This window comes from Squalius cephalus (genome assembly GCF_949319135.1).
Source record: "Squalius cephalus genome assembly, chromosome: 2".
NCBI lineage: Eukaryota > Metazoa > Chordata > Actinopteri > Cypriniformes > Leuciscidae > Squalius > Squalius cephalus.
Genome location: NC_137123.1, coordinates 57011072 through 57029419, shown reverse-complemented (window position 1 = coordinate 57029419; position 18348 = coordinate 57011072). Strand labels below are relative to the sequence as shown.

The window sequence follows — 18348 nt, the reverse complement described above, 5'->3', positions numbered from 1 at the left end:
GAGGCGGAAACAAGTTTGAGCCCCCCCCCTAACCAGAGGTGTCACATGGCTAACTATGGCAAAGGCTGCTTCAGTTACTGCTCTCCGGGAAGGGCTTTAATGTTTGTTTACTTCTGAACAACGACTTAAACTAACTTCTAAAAATTAGCCAACAACTGCTCTCGTGAATTGCTGTGCTCACGCTGCCGTCAGCGAACGGATTTATGCGTATTTTATTCTGAACTGACCTGTCAGTTTTCATGACATTGCGTTTATGTCATGGTTTGTATTTTGTATCAGGCATGTAATTTTTTAAATCGGCGAGAACTGGATAATTTCATGCTTGTTGTGGTTTTTAAGTAGTTATTATTCTCGGGTCTGGCGACAAACCAGTTTGCTTAGATATACGTAGTAAAACTAGACCTCCTGGAGTGGATGGACAGCACTGAAGATGCCGGTTTCAGGGGTGTAAAGTATGTGAGTGACAAGATTAATTATTTTAGTATTATTTTATGGAATTTGTACGTTAGTACTATTAAAACTTTTTGCTTATACTTTTAATGACATTTCCGCAATTAAAGAAATCTAAATTTTTATTAATTAAAATTTTAGACCTTCAGTGTACAACAAAGTGCATACTGAAGTTATAATAGCTTAAACAAGTTTTTAATGTTTTTTTTTCCCCCAGTAAAGTAACAAGCCTGTCAAAGTGAAAAATGGGGAATGTATGTATGTTGAATGTAAATACGGTAGATGATCAGTCTATAAACGACTATATCTACATGTACTGTAAAACTACTAAAAAAATCAGGTCTTGCTGAATGTAAAGTTTAACTAGCAGGTATCAGTATTTAAGATGTAATAGCCTTACTAAAGAAAAAACATTTTGACAGTCCTCATATTTTAATTTAAGCATAATTTCACAATATTTTTTACACCCCTGTCCGGTTTGTTTAAAAAAAAAATCCACCATGATTGGTTCTCCAGACTTGGTGGCTTTTACTAAAGAAACAGATTTCAGTGAAATAGACCCATCAGCTCTTCCAGAGGAACTGTCTGTGCCCATGTATCCCTACTCTGGGGATATCACCCCGTGGTCCAGGATGTCTGGTGCTAATTTTAAGAAGGACTTTATTCTTTTATCAGAGTTTTCGGAGCAAGTTGGGCCCCAACCTTTGCTTACTGTTCCTCCTGAAACCAAAGCTTGTGGGACGTTTGATTTGAACCACTTCTCCCTTCGGATTATGTCAGTGGACTATCAGTCCTCTCTCGCCAGCTCGGCAGGTTGTGGCTCTTTGAAACTGAACTTTGTAGAAGACTCAAAGGTAGTTTTAGGGGATTCTCGAGAAGGAGCATTTGCATATGTGCACCACCTTACGCTCTATGACCTGGAGGCTCGAGGGTTTGTGCGACCACTTTGCCTTGCCTATGTGTCGTCTGATGAGAATAAAATCATTCAACAATTCCAGCAGCTTTCCACAGAGTTCTCCAAAGTCTCTGAATGTCTGAAAACGGGGAACAGGAAGAACTTTGCGAATGAACTGGAGATAAAACTAAGAGATCTGAAGTATACAAGAGTCATGTTACTTAGAGAGATAGAAAAAGAGGTCAATAATGCATCTGCGAAGTGCACCAATGAAAGGGAACGGATGTTGAATGGTATGCCTACATTAGATAGAAATACAGATGTGAAACTAAAAGAGTGTGAAACAGAAATGAAATTACAAGAGAAAGACGGATGTGGGATTTCAAGAAAGGCGGAAGTAGAGTCTGAAAATGAGAATAGGTCATGTATTACACACGAGAAAGATAAACGGTTTGGAGATCGAAGGAACAAGCAGGATCAAGGATCTTGCCCAATGCCATTGGCTAACAAAGAACAGGAGTTGGCCACTGTAGAAAAATCGATTCAGGATTATAAAAGCCTTTTAAAACAGGTCACTTGCTACCCAACCAGGAAGCTTAGAAACTCTGAGTACTCCCCTTACGAACCAGATGACCTCCCTCATTCTCTGGAACTTGACTTGGATGATTTAAGGCACGATCAGCTTGCTGAGCCAATGCTAGAATGCAATGTTTTTCCTTACGCAAACACACCCTCGCATTCTCTGCAGCTGATTAGCTCCACTTCATCTTGCCGATTTGACAAGCGTCTGAAAACTCTCGAGGAATTGTGTGACGAATACTTCCACCAACAGGCTCTACAGCAACTGGACTCCATAGAGAGGACATTCAGAGGAGATATTTGCCATCTCTACACACAACTCCTCTGCCGTAATCTTCTCCGCAACCTTAAATCTACCAATTTCTTATTTGAGGATCCATGTGACTTGGAAGAGGGTGCTGGATTACAGACTGAAATAGCTGGTCAACATTCAGTGCGACAACCGTCCTTTCTTCCTGCACCCTCAGTTCTAAGTGAACCTGTCAGTCTTGAGTCATATGCCTCCTGTGTTGAAATGGTGCCAATCAAACTAGAGTTGGCTGGATCTAGCCAATCTCCAGTTGTACCCAGCTCTGTAAATACCCCTTCCGAGCATAACCTACCCTTGACATCCAACACCGCCCCAGTAGAGGCTGAAATGGAAAATGAGGAAGTAGTTACAGCTCTGGATTATCAAGAAAATGTGGAATATGTTTCAGCTTTGATGAAGACCAGTATTAGTAGTGGAGATAGTATCGAGGTCTTAGGGACGGAGAAGTCCTTCAGATCCCAAGGTTCAAATTTACCAATGGATACAGCACTGCAAAGTCCACCACCTTTGTCCACTACAGCTGCACTGGAGGGTCTAAGGCAAGGGAGGGTACCTACCAGACGGACTTGCAGCGAAGACAGCATTGAGGTGCTTAGCACGACAGAATCCATCCTACAAGAAGAATTGCGTGCCTTATACCCTTGCGCAATTGATGAGGAAAGCCCAGAGCAAGAGAATGATGAGAAAGACAGGTGTCAAAAACAAGACAACAAAAATGTTGAATGTGTTTTTGGGATGGGAAATGTTCCTGGAGATCATGGAGGTGCCTGTTTGGAGTTGTTGCAAGGTTTTTATCCTGCTGTCACCCTGACTCCACCTGACTGTCCTATTACTTTATCCCTGGGTGGGTCAAGCTTCCAAGATGCTTGTCATGCAACAGAATCGATCCCTCTCTCGTTGCCAGATGAGCCCTGTCGGACAGTACCTGATGATTTGTCAGACTGCTTCAGCTATCGGAGCACCACTGCCTCCACAACCTCCGAATGCCCTTTCTCTGCTTGTCTTCCCAGGGGGAAAAAAGAAGGTGGGACCAGACGAAGGCGTGGCAGAGTAGGGCGGGCAGCATTGCAGTTCTTGCGACAGTTTCCCTTTGCAGTGCATGCAGTGTATAGCCTTCTGAGTGGCCGAACATTGGTGGTACTAGGCAGCGAGGAGGCTGCAGTGAGACGACTAGTTACAGCACTGTCTGTGTACGTACCACATCCGAGTAGATACAGAGACAGCATTCAACCTTGGACTTCAACGCCGCTGCAGCTTACTGACCTGCTCAACTGGAAACTCATCGGCTTTAACAGGTAACATTTACTAAGCATCATAATCTTGTTTGAATGCCTGTTTTTAACTCAAATATCTTAATTAGCTAGTTCTGACATATTTATTGGGGGTAAACAGGAAGGTATCCAGTTAAGTCTGACATCACACTTCACCGTTTCTGAGTCCAAAGGCTCCTGGTACAAAAAGCAACAAACACTGAAACGAACGGCTGTAGTATTACTTACAAATCATGATCATAACCCTTAGGTGGCCAGTGATTCATCTTTTCTGAATACTGAGTCTGGGTCATTGTAAGCCTGGAGACTTTGAAAAACTTACCTAAGAAGTGTGCAATAAGAGAAGTGCTCATAAATGGCTGTGAGACAGTATTCTCATTTGAAACAGAGTAGAGGCTTGGACTCAGAAATAGTATTATAGGAAGATCAATACATCATGACTTGACAATACAGATCTCCAGGAGCAGGGTTGCATGCCACTGATATACTACATAAACATTGATTGCTTTGTTGATGAGCTTAAATGATACAGTAACTATTAAAGGGGCATTTTACTTGGGATGCATAAAAACAAGAATCTAGTTACCCTTTCAGCAATGACATTAGGATAAACACTGTTAGCTAAGTTGAAGCTCTAAGTTAACCTCTTTTAATATTCATGCATGTACAGCACATCTACATCATAACAAAGATCCTTCAGTGCTGAAATATGACATATCATGAATTTACTATAATTATTGTCTGCTGTTTCTTACTCATTCCAAGTTGTAGGGATAGGTGTAGGAGTCTAGATTAGAACCACACTGTTTTCCAGGAAGTACAAGCAGAGGAAGGATATTTCTTCCTCTTGACAATATTCACCCTGACAACATTTTTGTTTTATATATTTACTCAGGATGTGCTGTTTTACTCACACAACCTTGCCTCACTGCCTGGGCCATTATAGCCGATACATCAGTGTTCTAGATGTGGATCAAAAGACACTGCGCTGCCCAACCTACAGTGGTACTCTAATCAACCTGCTGGTGGATCCAAGGAGCAACTTTAAACGTGGAAACACCTACTTCATGTTTGCTCAAAGTGTGCAAAGCAAGCTTGTCACTAGAGCATTCCTTTTAACATTTTTACATGGTCGCCTGACACCCAGAAGGGCTATGGAAAGTACATGGACAAAATGTTTTCTTTCTGAATTTCACAAAGATGATAAGAAAATCCTCAACTATTTATCTGAGCTCATTAAACTAAACTTCATGGAGATTCCACCCAATGTCCTCCGATTCAGCTACACCACAACCTCCATTTTCAAACACTGAAACACACAAACTAGTCAACGATTTTTGCACTGTACAGTAGTTATACTTGGCTTAGATTGCACATCTAGTTGTTTTTGCCCATCTGTAAGACTATAGTCTTTACATTTTCTGCATGCTTTGAAATCTTGTTTACAAAGGCAGTTGAATAGAATATTTACAGTAATATTTTGCAAAGATCCCTAGTTCACAACCTTAAATGATCTGTAACAAAGCAATATTAAACAGCTTTTCAGTGTTGCATTTTAAACTGTCATTTATTTGCATTACTGCTGATGTTCAAAGATTTGAATATTGTTCTGTTTTTGAATATAATTGTGATTTACATGCTCCAGCTATTAATCACAGTACTGTAATGTTACAAAATACTGGTCATTTCCCAAAAAAAGAAAAAAACTTGGCAATGAAAAATGTAGAACTACCGCTTATAACCTTTGAAAACATTAGAGGCACTCTTTCTGTACATTAAAACTGTACAGTTTGTCCATTTTGTCGAAAAGTCAAATGTTAATATATACATAATAAAGAGTTCTTAGTTTTTACAGTTTTAAAATTCTGAATAACTGAATTGACTGAAAAATGTGCAATTAACAAGATCCGTTATATTAGAAGTGAGTCTCACAGCGAAGTCAAGAAATGCATCTCACACTTTGCCAAACAAAAACATTGTGATAAAACATTTCCCCAGCAGATAATAAAGGATAAATGAAACATTGATCTCATCCAAACTTATTGCATGGAATGAAATGCAGTGCATGTTCATTTGTTCAAGATGTTGGTCAGGCTTATTTTCCTTGGCGTTGGATTTGTTGCAAGATTTTACGCTTTTCTGTAGTAAGTCTGGCCACCTGCAAGAGAGAGAAGAGAAGATCACCTTAAAAACACTTGGGTTATTGAGATCTAATTATATCTTCTTTGTATAATTTTTGTTACACCAAGTCTTTAATGGAAAAGATTCTTACATTGCTTTCAAGTTGCAGTCTCAAACTTAATTGCCAAGGGCAGTACAATCTGAAATCAAATAGAATGCAAATTGTTGATAAATTAAACTTCATATTATATGCATTTAATATGAACAAAATGATCCAACTTCTTTATAGTGGAATTCATTTATTCCCGATCTTCCTTTTTATATCCCTCTGGATAAGGTGTATTAGGAATATCCAAAATGTCCAACGCAATTCCAATATTCAATTAGAAATAACCTCTTTTAATATTCATGCATGTACAGCAAACATTGTTCAGTGCTGAAATATGACATATCACGAATTTACTATAGTGATTGACTGCTGCTTCTTACTCATTCCAAGTGGCAAGCAAACTATTGATGGGATAGGTGTAGGAGTCTAAAACCACACTGTTTTCCAGGAAGTACAAGCAGAGGAAGGATGCAACTAGGGAATGTTCAGTTTCACTCCATGTTCTGAAACAGATATAGAGCATGTACATGCTTATCATAGATGTTTTGTTCAGTTTTAGTGTATGTGTGTGAGCACACAGACTTACCCCTGTATGAGTTGGTACTGCTCCCCATGAGACAGTTCCTGCAGAAGACAGCACAGGAGGTAATGCAGCACATCCGGCCTCCCCAGTAGACTGTTAAAGAACCAACGGAGCGCCCAGTGGTTGAACTGAAGGCAAATGGCACATACACACAATTACACATATGAATCACACAAAATCAAAACTACTAAATTTAACTAATAACTACAGAAAATAAGCACCCTGAAGGAAATGATGACGTCGAGGATGGGGCTGAGCTGGGAGTGGAAAATGCGCAGCACCAAAGCCTGAGTTGCTAACAGCAGTCTAGCCTGGTCAGGATAACCCTAATGGGAAAAAAATAAAAATAAAACATAGCACCAATAAGACAAAGCAATGTATAATATAGAACTGGTTTGCATTTAAAGAGTATTATTTATTTGTCATCATTTTATTTAAGATATGCCAGGCATATTCAGAGGCCTAAGAAGAAATTGTTTTTTTATTTTTATTTTGTGTTTCTCATTTACTATCATTATATACACAAATATACTGCCATTATATTGGGCATCAGACACACTGCTTTATAGATGCCACATAAATGTCAGTCACGAATAATCCAAGGTTTACACAAAAAAAAAAAAAAAAAACTGCAGAGAACTAATTAAACTCACATTCTCAAAGGTTTTGGGGATCTGTATACGGGAAGTCTGTGTCAGCTCCTGGAGAATTGCATTGGCAGAGTCTTTGGTCACCTGAACAGAAACACATAACTATCTGTCTCCAAAACATCTCAGTATGTTCTCCATCCTGACAGACACAAGATAAACACTCTTCTTACCGCTTGAAAGGTGACGTCAGGCTCGGCATAGAATGCACCGACGACAAGACCATCTGGAGTAATAAAACTGGAACTGACAATGCCAAGCAGATACACCCAGGTTTCTGACTACAAACAAAGAGACATTAGTCATAAAAGACAACAGATCTGAAAAGTACACACTTCACAACAGTTCACACTTCACAACAGACTTCACAACACATATGAAGAGTTAATATGAATGAAATGAGTTAATATGAAGGGTTTTGATGTTTTTATGATAGGTGACATTTGATGCTGAACTGTTTGTCACACATTCAGTATGCAAAAGCTAAATAATGCCTTTAACACTGACAGAATGTTAATAAATAATGCAAAATATAGTTTGGTGGCCAGTGATAAATGTTTTTTTCTTGGAAATACATCTGAAAAAAATGGTGTCATCTTAAATTCACGGTCCAAACTGTTACATGTCAATAATACACCCGCAACAATGGGGAGGGCCAAATATGTGTAAAACGAATGTTTCCCCCTGGAGACTGATAAACGCAGAGGAGTCAAACAACTCTCATAAAGCACCCAAGAAATATGCTGTTGTAAGAATTGAGAAATTACAAAATGCCGGACAGTCTGTTTCGGGGGTGACCAGACCGAGAGGACAAAAGGACCTCTCTGGAGATTACCATTTGAACTGGCTCTCATGCACCATCGAGACGAAAGTCTCACCTCCGAGTCATCCTAATCTACATCTCTTTCCCTCTCCCCTCACCCCCTCTCTCTCATGCTCAGATGATCACCTGAATTCACCCAAGAAAATGTATAGTTTAATGTGAATGATTATCACAGAGTATTTTCATGTTTGGTATCATTTAAAATGTCACAGTGCGACTGGTACAGATGTCTCATTTCAGAATAAGTAAAACAAAAGGTAATAAGGATTTTAAGAGTTTATGGATAACTGACACAAAAAGGAAGATGGTCTCTCAAGCAAATGGTCACACACCCCCAAGAGGTGCTACCTCTGAATGCAAATTTCTATTGTTAGCACATGTTTCCCAGCGAAAGGTTTGTCTATATAAGGAAATGCAGCAGGGAGATCGAGGCCTTTTCTGTAACTCAGATTGGTCCGTGAGGCTGAGAGAGAGATCTCTCAGCCTCATGTATTTCTTAAAGTTGGGTTTGCATCTTCTCTCTATTCCAGAGCATTTGATGTTTTGTATCGATTATCTTTGAATTGATTATAAAATTGACATGATACATTTACCTGACATAATAAATTGTTACATTTGATTATTCTAACTGACTTTGATATTTTCATTGAAGAGTTAAACGGAATAGTCAAACGGAATAGTCAAACATTCACTCATAATTAATGATCCACAGATATCATTAAAACCTTTTCATTTATGGAGTCAGATGAAATAACGAGAGAATACATAACTAAATGTATTGCATTTAATCAAAAAATACTTTGCCTCGAGAAAAGGACAGTAACACGTTAAGACCTTCCGCGCTTGTCGGATGCCGCGCTTTGGGCCGATTGAGCGCGAGCTTACACTGTGTCAGAGTGTAATGTTAGTAGATGGCGAGCCTAAAAAGAGTTAAGTTAAGACTATGTCTTAAAAATGCTAACAGTCAAAGAAAAGCTCAACGCGGTCCTAAAAGCGGCCACTGACAGGAAACTGACAGGAAAGTGTGTCAGTACGTAGCCGAAAAAAGACATGAGGGGCTGCCCATAACAAGAGCCGTCATCCAGCTGAAGGCATTGGAAATTGCCAAAGAGCTGAACATACCCACCAGTGAGGCCCACCATTTCTTATTTCAACTACGTATTGACGCACTTGCCTGTCAATGTCCTCGAAGTGGCCGCTTTGATGCAGCGTAATGGATTAGCGCTTGCCCTCCGACTTCAGGAAGAAACTGCTGTCTTTTCAGCACTATGTGATCGGCCAAAGGAAAAAACATTCATATCCCCCTGGATCAGATAATCAGGTAATACGGATCAAATACCTGTGTTTTTTAACATGCCAACATCTGTCTGTCACTGTACATAAAAAAGGTGAGAAATCCATAATTGTGAAATCTACTAAATGAGCATTTTACCTAGGGCTGGGCGATTTAAATCGTGAGATTGTTATGCGCATCTCGTCAGTAAAGCCGGTTCCTTGATTAGTAGTAAATCGCCATCACCTGCTTTCAGATGGAGCGGCATTTACTACAAAGAGCCGTAGTTAACTGACAAGCTGAGCCATATCGCATTAAAATCGTGGACGTATCGCCAGCGATAATTAATGCGATATGGCTCAGCTTGTCAGTTAACTACGGCTCTTTGTAGTAAATGCCGCTCCATCTGAAAGCAGGTGATGGCGATTTACTACTAATCAAGGAACCGGCTTTACTGACGAGATGCGCATAACAATCTCACGATTTAAATCGCCCAGCCCTAATTTTACCAGAAAAAATTGTTTTAAATATAAAAAATGTGCAATATGAAAATTATTTTCAAATAAAGTATTTTCTTTAAAAGGTACATCTTGAAAAGGGGGAGGGAGGAGGGGGGGGGGGGTCTTATATTCGGAACAATACGGTAGATTTACAAATGCCAGTGCCTGCTCTTACATTTAAAAATAAAGTGGATTAAGTTATATAAAATAAACATTATATAATATTTTACCTACATTTGCAAAAACAGCAGCGTTGCAGTCCAGAACCCTCAGTGCAAACTTCAATACCTCCATCATCTTGAATGTATTTAACCCTTTAATGAAGGAACAGGGTTTGTATTCAGCATAAACATTCATTGTTTGTTGAGCTTAAATAATACAGAATCTGTTAAAGGGAAGATACATACAAATGCAGGAAAACAAGAGCCTGACAAACCTTTCTGAAGATGTCATTTAGATAAACACTGTCAATGCTCTACCTTCAATGGGTGTCCAGTTGGTGCTCAGTAAAGGATCAGGTATGATCATATGGCCATTTCCTGGATCAAATTCTTGTTGTGCTATATCAGGGACTAGGCCTGATGTAAAAATTCTGAGGTAAGCTCTGAACTGTGGAGGTGTGAGTCGAGAGGCTGGGCAAGCGGCACCGAGCATTGGCGATAACATTGTGTGGACCGCACCACTGTAGTCGGCAACCTAAACACACACACACATAACAGAAATGCAGTTAAAGAAATAGTTCACTTCAAAATGAGAATTGTGTCACCATTTACTCACCCTCAAGTTGTTTCAAAACTGTATGAATTGCTTTCTTCTGCTAAACACAAAGGAAGATAGTTTGAAGAATGTCGGTAACCAGGAAGTTGATGGACCCCACTGACTTCCATAGAAGGGAAAAAAAATATTACGGAAGTCAATGGGGTCCATCAACTGTCTGGTTACCGACATTCTTCAAACTATCTTCCTTTGTGTTCAGCAGAAGAAAGAAATTCATACAGTTTTGAAACAACATGAGGGTGAATAAATGATGACAATTCTCATTTTGAAGTGAATTATTCCTTTAAGACAGGGCATTTACATTGTCACAATCATTTACCTTTACCAAATTTTATATTTAAGATCAATTATATTTTATGAAGGGTGTCCTTCATACAGGGGTGTGTAGATCATCATACTGGCCACAAATCCTCTGCATCAAAAAGTTAGAAAACTCCTGAGAGTCCTGACTTAAATGTCTAAAATTACTAGTGTATAAAACTGAAGTATATTAAATAAAGTAGAAAGCACTGATGGAAAAGGCTTTATTCTGATGTACCTTGCACAGGTAGAGGGGAACCAAGTCTCTCATTCTCTGCAACCTAAATACCAGACAGACAGACACACAATGAAAGATTGTACCATAAATTGTAATAATATTCTGCTTATATGACAACAATGTTTATGATATGCAGCTGGCACTCACGTGGGGCTATTGGTACTTCTGACAACTTTCAGATAGCGAGCCAGCTCACGGTACCTAACGTGTTAAAAAAAGGGTAGATTATTATTATTATTTTATTAAGGTTAGCGAGGTCCTAAGCAATAACACTTAACACAAACTTTTTGCCCAACATTTTCTGTGCTGTTTACAAGGAAAAATCCCCAGAATTAGTTTAAAAAGGCGTTATTATGCCCTTTTGTAAAGTCTTGAATTTGTTTTTGGGGTCTACTAAAATAGGTTTTCATGCTTGAATGTTCAAAAAACAAAATTTCCCACATATATTACATTGCTGCAGCACCTCTCTTTCCCAGACTGTCAGTAAAGCTCTGATTAGTTCCTGTCTCCATGAAGCCCCTCCTTCCGAAAAGCAAAATGTGCTGGACCAGTGTGTTGTGATTGGTCAACCGCTTTGAGCGTGTTTCAGAACTCAACACAACTCAACCAGGCCTCGCCCCCTTTTTTGCGTATGCCTAAATGAGGAATATTGTGACGTGTTTGTTCCCAGAAGAAAACTCAAGAATACAATTGAGGAGTTTCAAGGAAATTCAGAATCAGTGCGCACTGATATAGAGAAAAAGTGAACGTTGTGCTTTGTAACACTGCAGACCTTTTTCATGCTCAAACAGCAACATTACATACAAAGAATGTTGAAAATGTAAGAAAGCATAATAGATCCTCTTTAAAAAGGGCAAAATGTGTTAAACACAGTGCTACACTATTACTGATCATTTTTAAATATTTTGTTTCATTTATATTATGCTTCAGAGTAGTGAAAAAATACAGTTTTAGGTGAATCTACCTTTAAGTATGCATACAACTTTGTGAATGACAGATGTATGAATTCTTTCTGTGGAATTCTGCATGTGCGGATTTTGTGCAGGTTTATTGCATATATCATTTAAGTAAATTAAAAGGTTTGATAAGCAGTTAATAAAGCATAAAATAAAGCATAAAAAGTACACTAAGGAAGGGCCATTACTTGTTTTGTTGTTGAAGTTTACAGACTCTCGCTTGAATCACGCTCAGGGGTTCATACAAGACTTGAAGCTTTCGACCTTTGACCTGCCTCTCTCCAGTGATATTTTGACCTTTTATCACGCCAGAAAGCAAGGGGTCATCCCAAGGAAGCACACTCAGACTGCAACCAAAGAAAAGACCATTTAATCATTAAACAACAAAACAATGGCAGACCACAACTGAACAATTATTGTATTAACAAGTAAAATCTCAGAAACAATTTTTTTAAAACTAGGAAACAACATAAGGGGAGCAAATGCTGACTGAAATTATCATCTTGGATGACATTTTCTTCAAGAAGCAAAAAGTGCATGGCTTTTCCAAACCCAAATTACAGCACATGTATGTGTTGTTACCTTTTTGGCAATGTGGAGTTTGAAGGCAGAGGAAGCCTCTGGAAGAAATACTCCAGTTGCTTTATGAAAGTGCTGGAAAAATCAAAGTCAACTAAAAGCGTCCACACCTTCGTCATAAATCTGGAAGACAAACGTACAGTTTATAAGAAAACTAGGAAATGCAAAAGGGACTGTCCAAGTAAACACACAAAAGTACATGTTTGTAGCATTACCTCCACAGGAGCATTGACACGGTTTCAGATACAGTGGTAGCAGCGTGAACATTTCTGCAAGGGAGACATAACAAACCAAGATATGCAATTATACATTACATACCAAAACCAGGGGTCAGAATATGCAATAGTGTATAGTATTTTACCCAGGAACAGTGTGAGTGACGAAAAGCTTGATAGCGCCTAAGAGCATCACAACAGAAGCCTTTGGATTCTCTTTCTTTGCTTCATTAAAAAACATTTTGATATGTTGACTCACGACAGTGTAACTGAAGAAAAAAAAAAGAGAAAAGAAACAACTTTAGTATAGCATGGTGTTCGCTAAAGGCTTGAATACACTACACAAAAGATTTTAAAACACTAGGCATCATACACTTGCCGACTTTGTAAATGGTTACAGTGGAAAAACTGGGCATCATAAACTACCAGACTTCGTACCGAATACATCAAACGCACACAGAAACACGTCTTGTTGCTTGGAGATGCATGACAGATGAAACACAAACATGGATCTGCAGATGACCACAGTAGTTGTTATAGCGACTCTGAAGCACACACATCTGTGCGTCCATGAGTCAAATACTGAGGCTAATTTGATGTTCTGTTACTAGTGCACATATTTGTGTTCTCAAATCGGCTCAAAATATCAAACATGTTTTGATATCCTCCGACTGGATGAAATCATAGTATGAAGCTAAAAATCAGAGTCTCTGCCCATCATACACTGCGCGTGAATTCTGTTAACTCCGACTGCCCAAAACCTGCAGACTTTCGGCAACTATTGCCGACTCATCTAGACTGCAAATTGGGGTAAAAGTCGTGTTGTGTATTCAAGCCTTAAGAATCACTATTACTATTGGTCATGATAAAAATCTAGTTACTAATACTGCAATAACAATCAATGTAATGTTAATTTCTTACCCAAAACACAATTAATTTGCAGTTTATCAATTGCACCCACTTTACCTAAATTAACCAAATTGTGACTGATCTCCAATTTTATAAAGCAGATAGCAAAATGCTAAATTATACTAAAAATGATATAAAAGGTGGACCACTCACTCGTACTCCAGAATCTTAAAGTGATGTTTATGGCATCCTTTACATCCGAAGGCTTGACTCTGTGTTGTGTCGTTATTGTTGCGGTGACAGATGCACCGACAGCCTGGAATGTTCGAACTCTCAAACCCCAACAAGAAAGTTGCATACTTCATTGCCAAACTACCAGCAAATGTGTGCAGTGAAGCCTCTACCACAAACACACACACACAATTGTAAGATTTAGGCTGGCTCATGTCGTGAGAGACAATAAATCTGCAGTTTAAATCGCGTGAGAGAACATACCTGCACGTCGTAGGTCTGAATCCATATCCAGCGGCTCAAAGGTGAAGTTCAGCTCATGCAGATATCCCAACAGGCTCTTATCACGAAGGGACTTCCAGTAGACGCTGTGCTTATGGCCATTACAGTGGCAAAAGCCAGGGATGGTCCAAAACTTACACTTTAAAACACAAACAAGTAATAGCACTTTACCAATGCTCCACAAACACAAAAGTGGCCTTGTTTTTAGCCAGTATTTACTAATATAACTAAATACAGCAAAAAATAGTATATTTTTTCATTTGTAAAACTAGTATAATGCATGCATAGTAGTATTTGTTTTTTATGTTGATGTTAAATTCTAAAATAATAAATAATACTACCTGTCTGGACAGGATTAAAATAATGGGATTTATTTCATTTAACACGAAAATGTCACAAAAAAACATGATTTACTTTCTGTTAGCAAAATTTTATTCACTTTTGCCTCTTCTGATTTGGGGGACATTACACTCTGCCATTTATATGAGTAACTAACATAAGGCCTAGATAGATGAGACTGAGTCTGCCTTCATGTGCTCTGGAAAAGATGATATTTTCCACTTGTGAACTGGTATTTACCAGTGTGTTGTGTTCAAGTACTTTTGTTGTCGTAATGTAGTACCCGCAAGGTCTGTGTCAGTAGAGTATCTTTTTTATCTTTACAAAAAAACAAAACAAAAAACGTAAATGTGGTGCTTTCTGATGATTAAAACATAATTAATAATAAAAAATAATAAAACGACATAAAATGATTAAATATGAACCAAGGAAATTGCAGCGAAGTTGAAAATTGAGTGTTAACGCATTATATTACAATTGTTAATGACACAACATTGTATAGGCTACAAAAACTATCTGCTAACAGTATTCACGACTCTTGCGTTGCTCCCCACCATTTTGAAAAGGTCAATGGTTATCTCATCTCGGCAACTCGTGCATCAAAATATTCTACGAGCTGCCCAGTGGAAAATACCACATGAGGGGGTGTTCATGTGCATTTTCCACGTCGGCTTTTGGTATTTACCATAATTACCATAGCACGTGAAGGCACCATGAGTCCGATTTAGGTTTGAAGCTAGTGAACTCACCATGGAGGCCAGGTTGTCACAGATGTAGCAAAAACACTGATCACAGTATTGTGCATTATTTTGTAGAGGTCCTGAGACGTCCTGCTCTGCTCGACTAGAACAAGCAAACACACAATGGCACATAAACAATCACAGACAACACAAGTCCTTCACAGGACAGTGGCCTCGCTTATTTTACTGACCAGAAAGCCAGGGTGCAGTCGTATCTAGCATGTGGAAGCACTATTGCAGTTTGGGAGTATGTGATGGCCAAGTCCTCATCCAACTCCTCAATATGTTTGGATATATCTGAGATCAACAGAAAACAAAGAGAAGCAGAGAGATGACAATGCTACTGAATGATTACCATAGTATATATGGTAACGTTATATAAAGGTATATCAGAGGTACTGCCATGGTATATCAAACAAAAATATTTATTTCCATGGTAATTTTGAAACCCATGGCATTTACTACAGTTTGTGTCAAAGAAAACATGGTATCGCCATGGTATATGTCCAAAAACGGTTTTTATGGTGCATATGAATGGTCACAAATGGTATGGTAAATTTTGTATTTGTTATGATTAACGTTAAATGTGTGTAACGCAGACTAACGTTACCTGCTTCGTTCCTCTCATTTTCAACAATCAGCACAGAGGAATCGTTGAGGGTCGTCAAGGCGTCACCATCATCTTCATCTTCATCGCTCAAAATGATTATAGGTATGTTGTGCTGAGTCCTACGGAACATGACAGGCAATGGGAAGAAACGACCTCGAATACCAGGCTAACTCAACTAACATTGCGTGTGCCTCGTATAAAAAAGCTTTAACATTTACTTTGTTCGAGTTTTCTGTAACTTAGACAATTAAACTTACATATTTTGTCGAAATGAACCCTCGGATGAGCGCGTTCAAAGTTTGGCGCTTTTGCTGAATCACGTGACTCTGGCAAATCGGAAATGGTGTCAGTGTCAGTGTCGTGTCTCGTGTCGTGTTCTGCCCTCCCCCAGTTCAATTTTAATTTTATTTTCATTTTAATTCCTTTTATACACAATATATTACAACATCATAAATACAACAATACACAATATGTACCAGTAGTGTTGACCACATTTAATATTTCTCTTTCTGTACAGTAGGCTATCAACAGTATCTTGTTGTCATGTATTTACTAATGATTCTCCGCAAATGTCTAGCGTTAGAAAATAGAGTCATTCAGTTCATGTTTAAGGAAAAATATAGACCTTTCCATACCACTACCAACTTCTGTTGTAGAAAGTCTTCTCTCTTTGCAAAAAAATAAATAAATCCCAAATATTCCAGATGCCAAAACCTTTTCTTGTTCCGTTCAACAAAAGCCAGATGATGCCAGCTCTATGTGACCACCTCAGTCATAGCTCTCTTCTTTCATACAGTTTTCTGAATCTGTTCTGACCAGTCACAGGGAACTTGGGTATTTTCCACTTTTTCTTCTTTGGCCCATCCCCATTCCAACCCCATATTTTTAAAGGCTGCACACTGCCAACTAGACTTTTATTTAAAAAAAAAAGAAAATTTACAAAGAGCATTTAAACAGGAAGACTGATGTGGCAAACATCATATGCAACATTTATATCAAGAGAGCAGCTGTGCTGGAAATTCCCCAATAAAATTAAAGTCTGTGGCCACTCAGTGCTAAAAAATTAAATACAACATTTTTTTTTCTTACATCACAATCTGCCTCGCTTACAATCAGAACATCTCAGACAGCAAAAAAAAAAAAAAAAAAAAGAGCTCTATGCAAAATAGAGTACCTAAAAATCATACATATTTATTTATCATTGAACTAAGACTTTCAAAGCTGACTGGATAAGCAAATGAACAGATTATCATAAGGCCTCCTACTTCATTTTATCATAAATATACACTTTCCGGTTCATTTTCATCCACACTGGTCTTCCTCAACATCCCAAATATGTCCACCTGGCGCACATAAATATTTTTTAATTGGAAACATTTTATCTGACTCCCTAGACTCTTCCCAGGCCTACTGACCTTGACTACAGAAAGAAGCATGACTCACAAGTTGTTTCTCGCAGATTAAAACTAGAGGCATGAGAGAGAGAGACAAAAAAAAGAGATAAAAAGGCAATATATCTGAGTCTTCTACCAAGAATGTGATGGAAGGAGGAGGCCTGTGTTGGGTAGTTATCTGAGGACTTGCATTTGTGTACCTCAAATAACTTTAACATCTCCAGTCAAAATCTTACATGCATGTCATATAATATAACCTCCATTGGGCAGCGACCTGCTTAAAACCTTTAACTTGTCCCCTTACATTCTTAAACAGTTAACATTAGAAGCAATTACTTTGTCCTCCTCCTCTAATCCCTCTCTCAAAAGCATCAAATATTGAGTAACAATAAAAGTAGAGTTTCTGTTTTCAATGCATACAATAAAAAACATTGATTTACACATGCATAGATGTCAAAAACAAAATGTATCTTTCATGATTAAAACTAACTCATGTAAGATTAACAAAATTAAGTATAAGTAGTGGTATTGATTCAACACACATAGGAAAATGATATTTCTCTTAAGACACTCGTGCCCTAGGAAGACAGCTTCAGGTTTCCTGGTTTTACTCATATTACTCCTAGGCTATTCTACAAACATATACTATTTCCAGAGTCCAAAACTTTCAATAGACTTTATTGGTCAAGACAACAAAGCCGAGATGCCTGCAGAACATCTAACAATCCCAATCGCAGCTTCCATCCTCTTTCCCAAACACTTGCCACAATTATTTCATTATTTTACAGCTTTCTTTGTAATGGTGGCGCACATACAATTTGATTTTTTTTTTTTTATTCACTTTATAAGCCTATACTTCAAATGTGTCCAATATTGATAGAAAATACAAGTTAAAGAAGAATATATATATATGTAATATTCCTGTACATTGGATAGACTAGTGCATGTTCGATGATTAACCAAACAACGAGCTTGCACAGGCTCACCGTTTCTTAATTCAGCTCAAATTGCTCTCAAACCATACCACGAATATATTGTATATTACTAATAAAAAAATACTATACTTCCATCTCAGCTGTTCAAAATACACACCAAATATAATGAGAGTTATCGTCGGTGTATCATAGATAGAAAATGTTCACATCTCACTCTTGTCAGTTAAGGGAATTGCAAATCCAGTTAAAAGTCCTGTGCAGAACTTTTTAAACTCTTAGATCATTTTAAGTTATCCATTTAACTGAATTCATCAGTGGTTCTCAATCTGGGGGCCTCAGCAA

The 18348-nt window shown here is 38.3% G+C and overlaps 2 protein-coding genes across 4 annotated transcripts; one reads left to right on the top strand and one right to left on the bottom strand.

Moving 5' to 3' along the window:
* Positions 1-34: 34 nt before the first annotated feature.
* smcr8b (Smith-Magenis syndrome chromosome region, candidate 8b) lies at positions 35-5196 on the top strand. The gene is made up of 2 exons (XM_079864615.1): positions 35-3529; positions 4401-5196. The coding sequence occupies exons 1-2, from the start codon at positions 951-953 to the stop codon at positions 4816-4818; spliced, it is 2997 nt and encodes a 998-aa protein (XP_079720741.1). The 5' UTR covers positions 35-950; the 3' UTR covers positions 4819-5196.
* LOC307154615 (uncharacterized protein) lies at positions 4130-16500 on the bottom strand. 3 transcript variants are annotated; one of them, XM_079864618.1, is made up of 22 exons: positions 16313-16500; positions 15935-16003; positions 15678-15796; positions 15259-15364; positions 15077-15170; positions 13971-14127; positions 13689-13875; positions 12773-12895; positions 12627-12680; positions 12415-12534; positions 12021-12179; positions 11024-11077; positions 10877-10919; positions 10041-10257; positions 9796-9875; positions 7139-7246; positions 6972-7052; positions 6540-6644; positions 6322-6446; positions 6116-6238; positions 5778-5826; positions 4130-5663 (listed from the first exon to the last, which is right to left on the bottom strand). In XM_079864618.1, coding segments are annotated over exons 2-22 (2169 nt in total). In that variant the 5' UTR covers positions 15937-16003; positions 16313-16500; the 3' UTR covers positions 4130-5600. The 3 variants fall into 3 exon arrangements, with proteins under 3 accessions (XP_079720744.1, XP_079720743.1, XP_079720742.1); XM_079864617.1 differs by having other exon boundaries at positions 16303-16490; XM_079864616.1 differs by lacking the exon at positions 16313-16500 and having other exon boundaries at positions 15935-16014.
* Positions 16501-18348: the final 1848 nt, after the last annotated feature.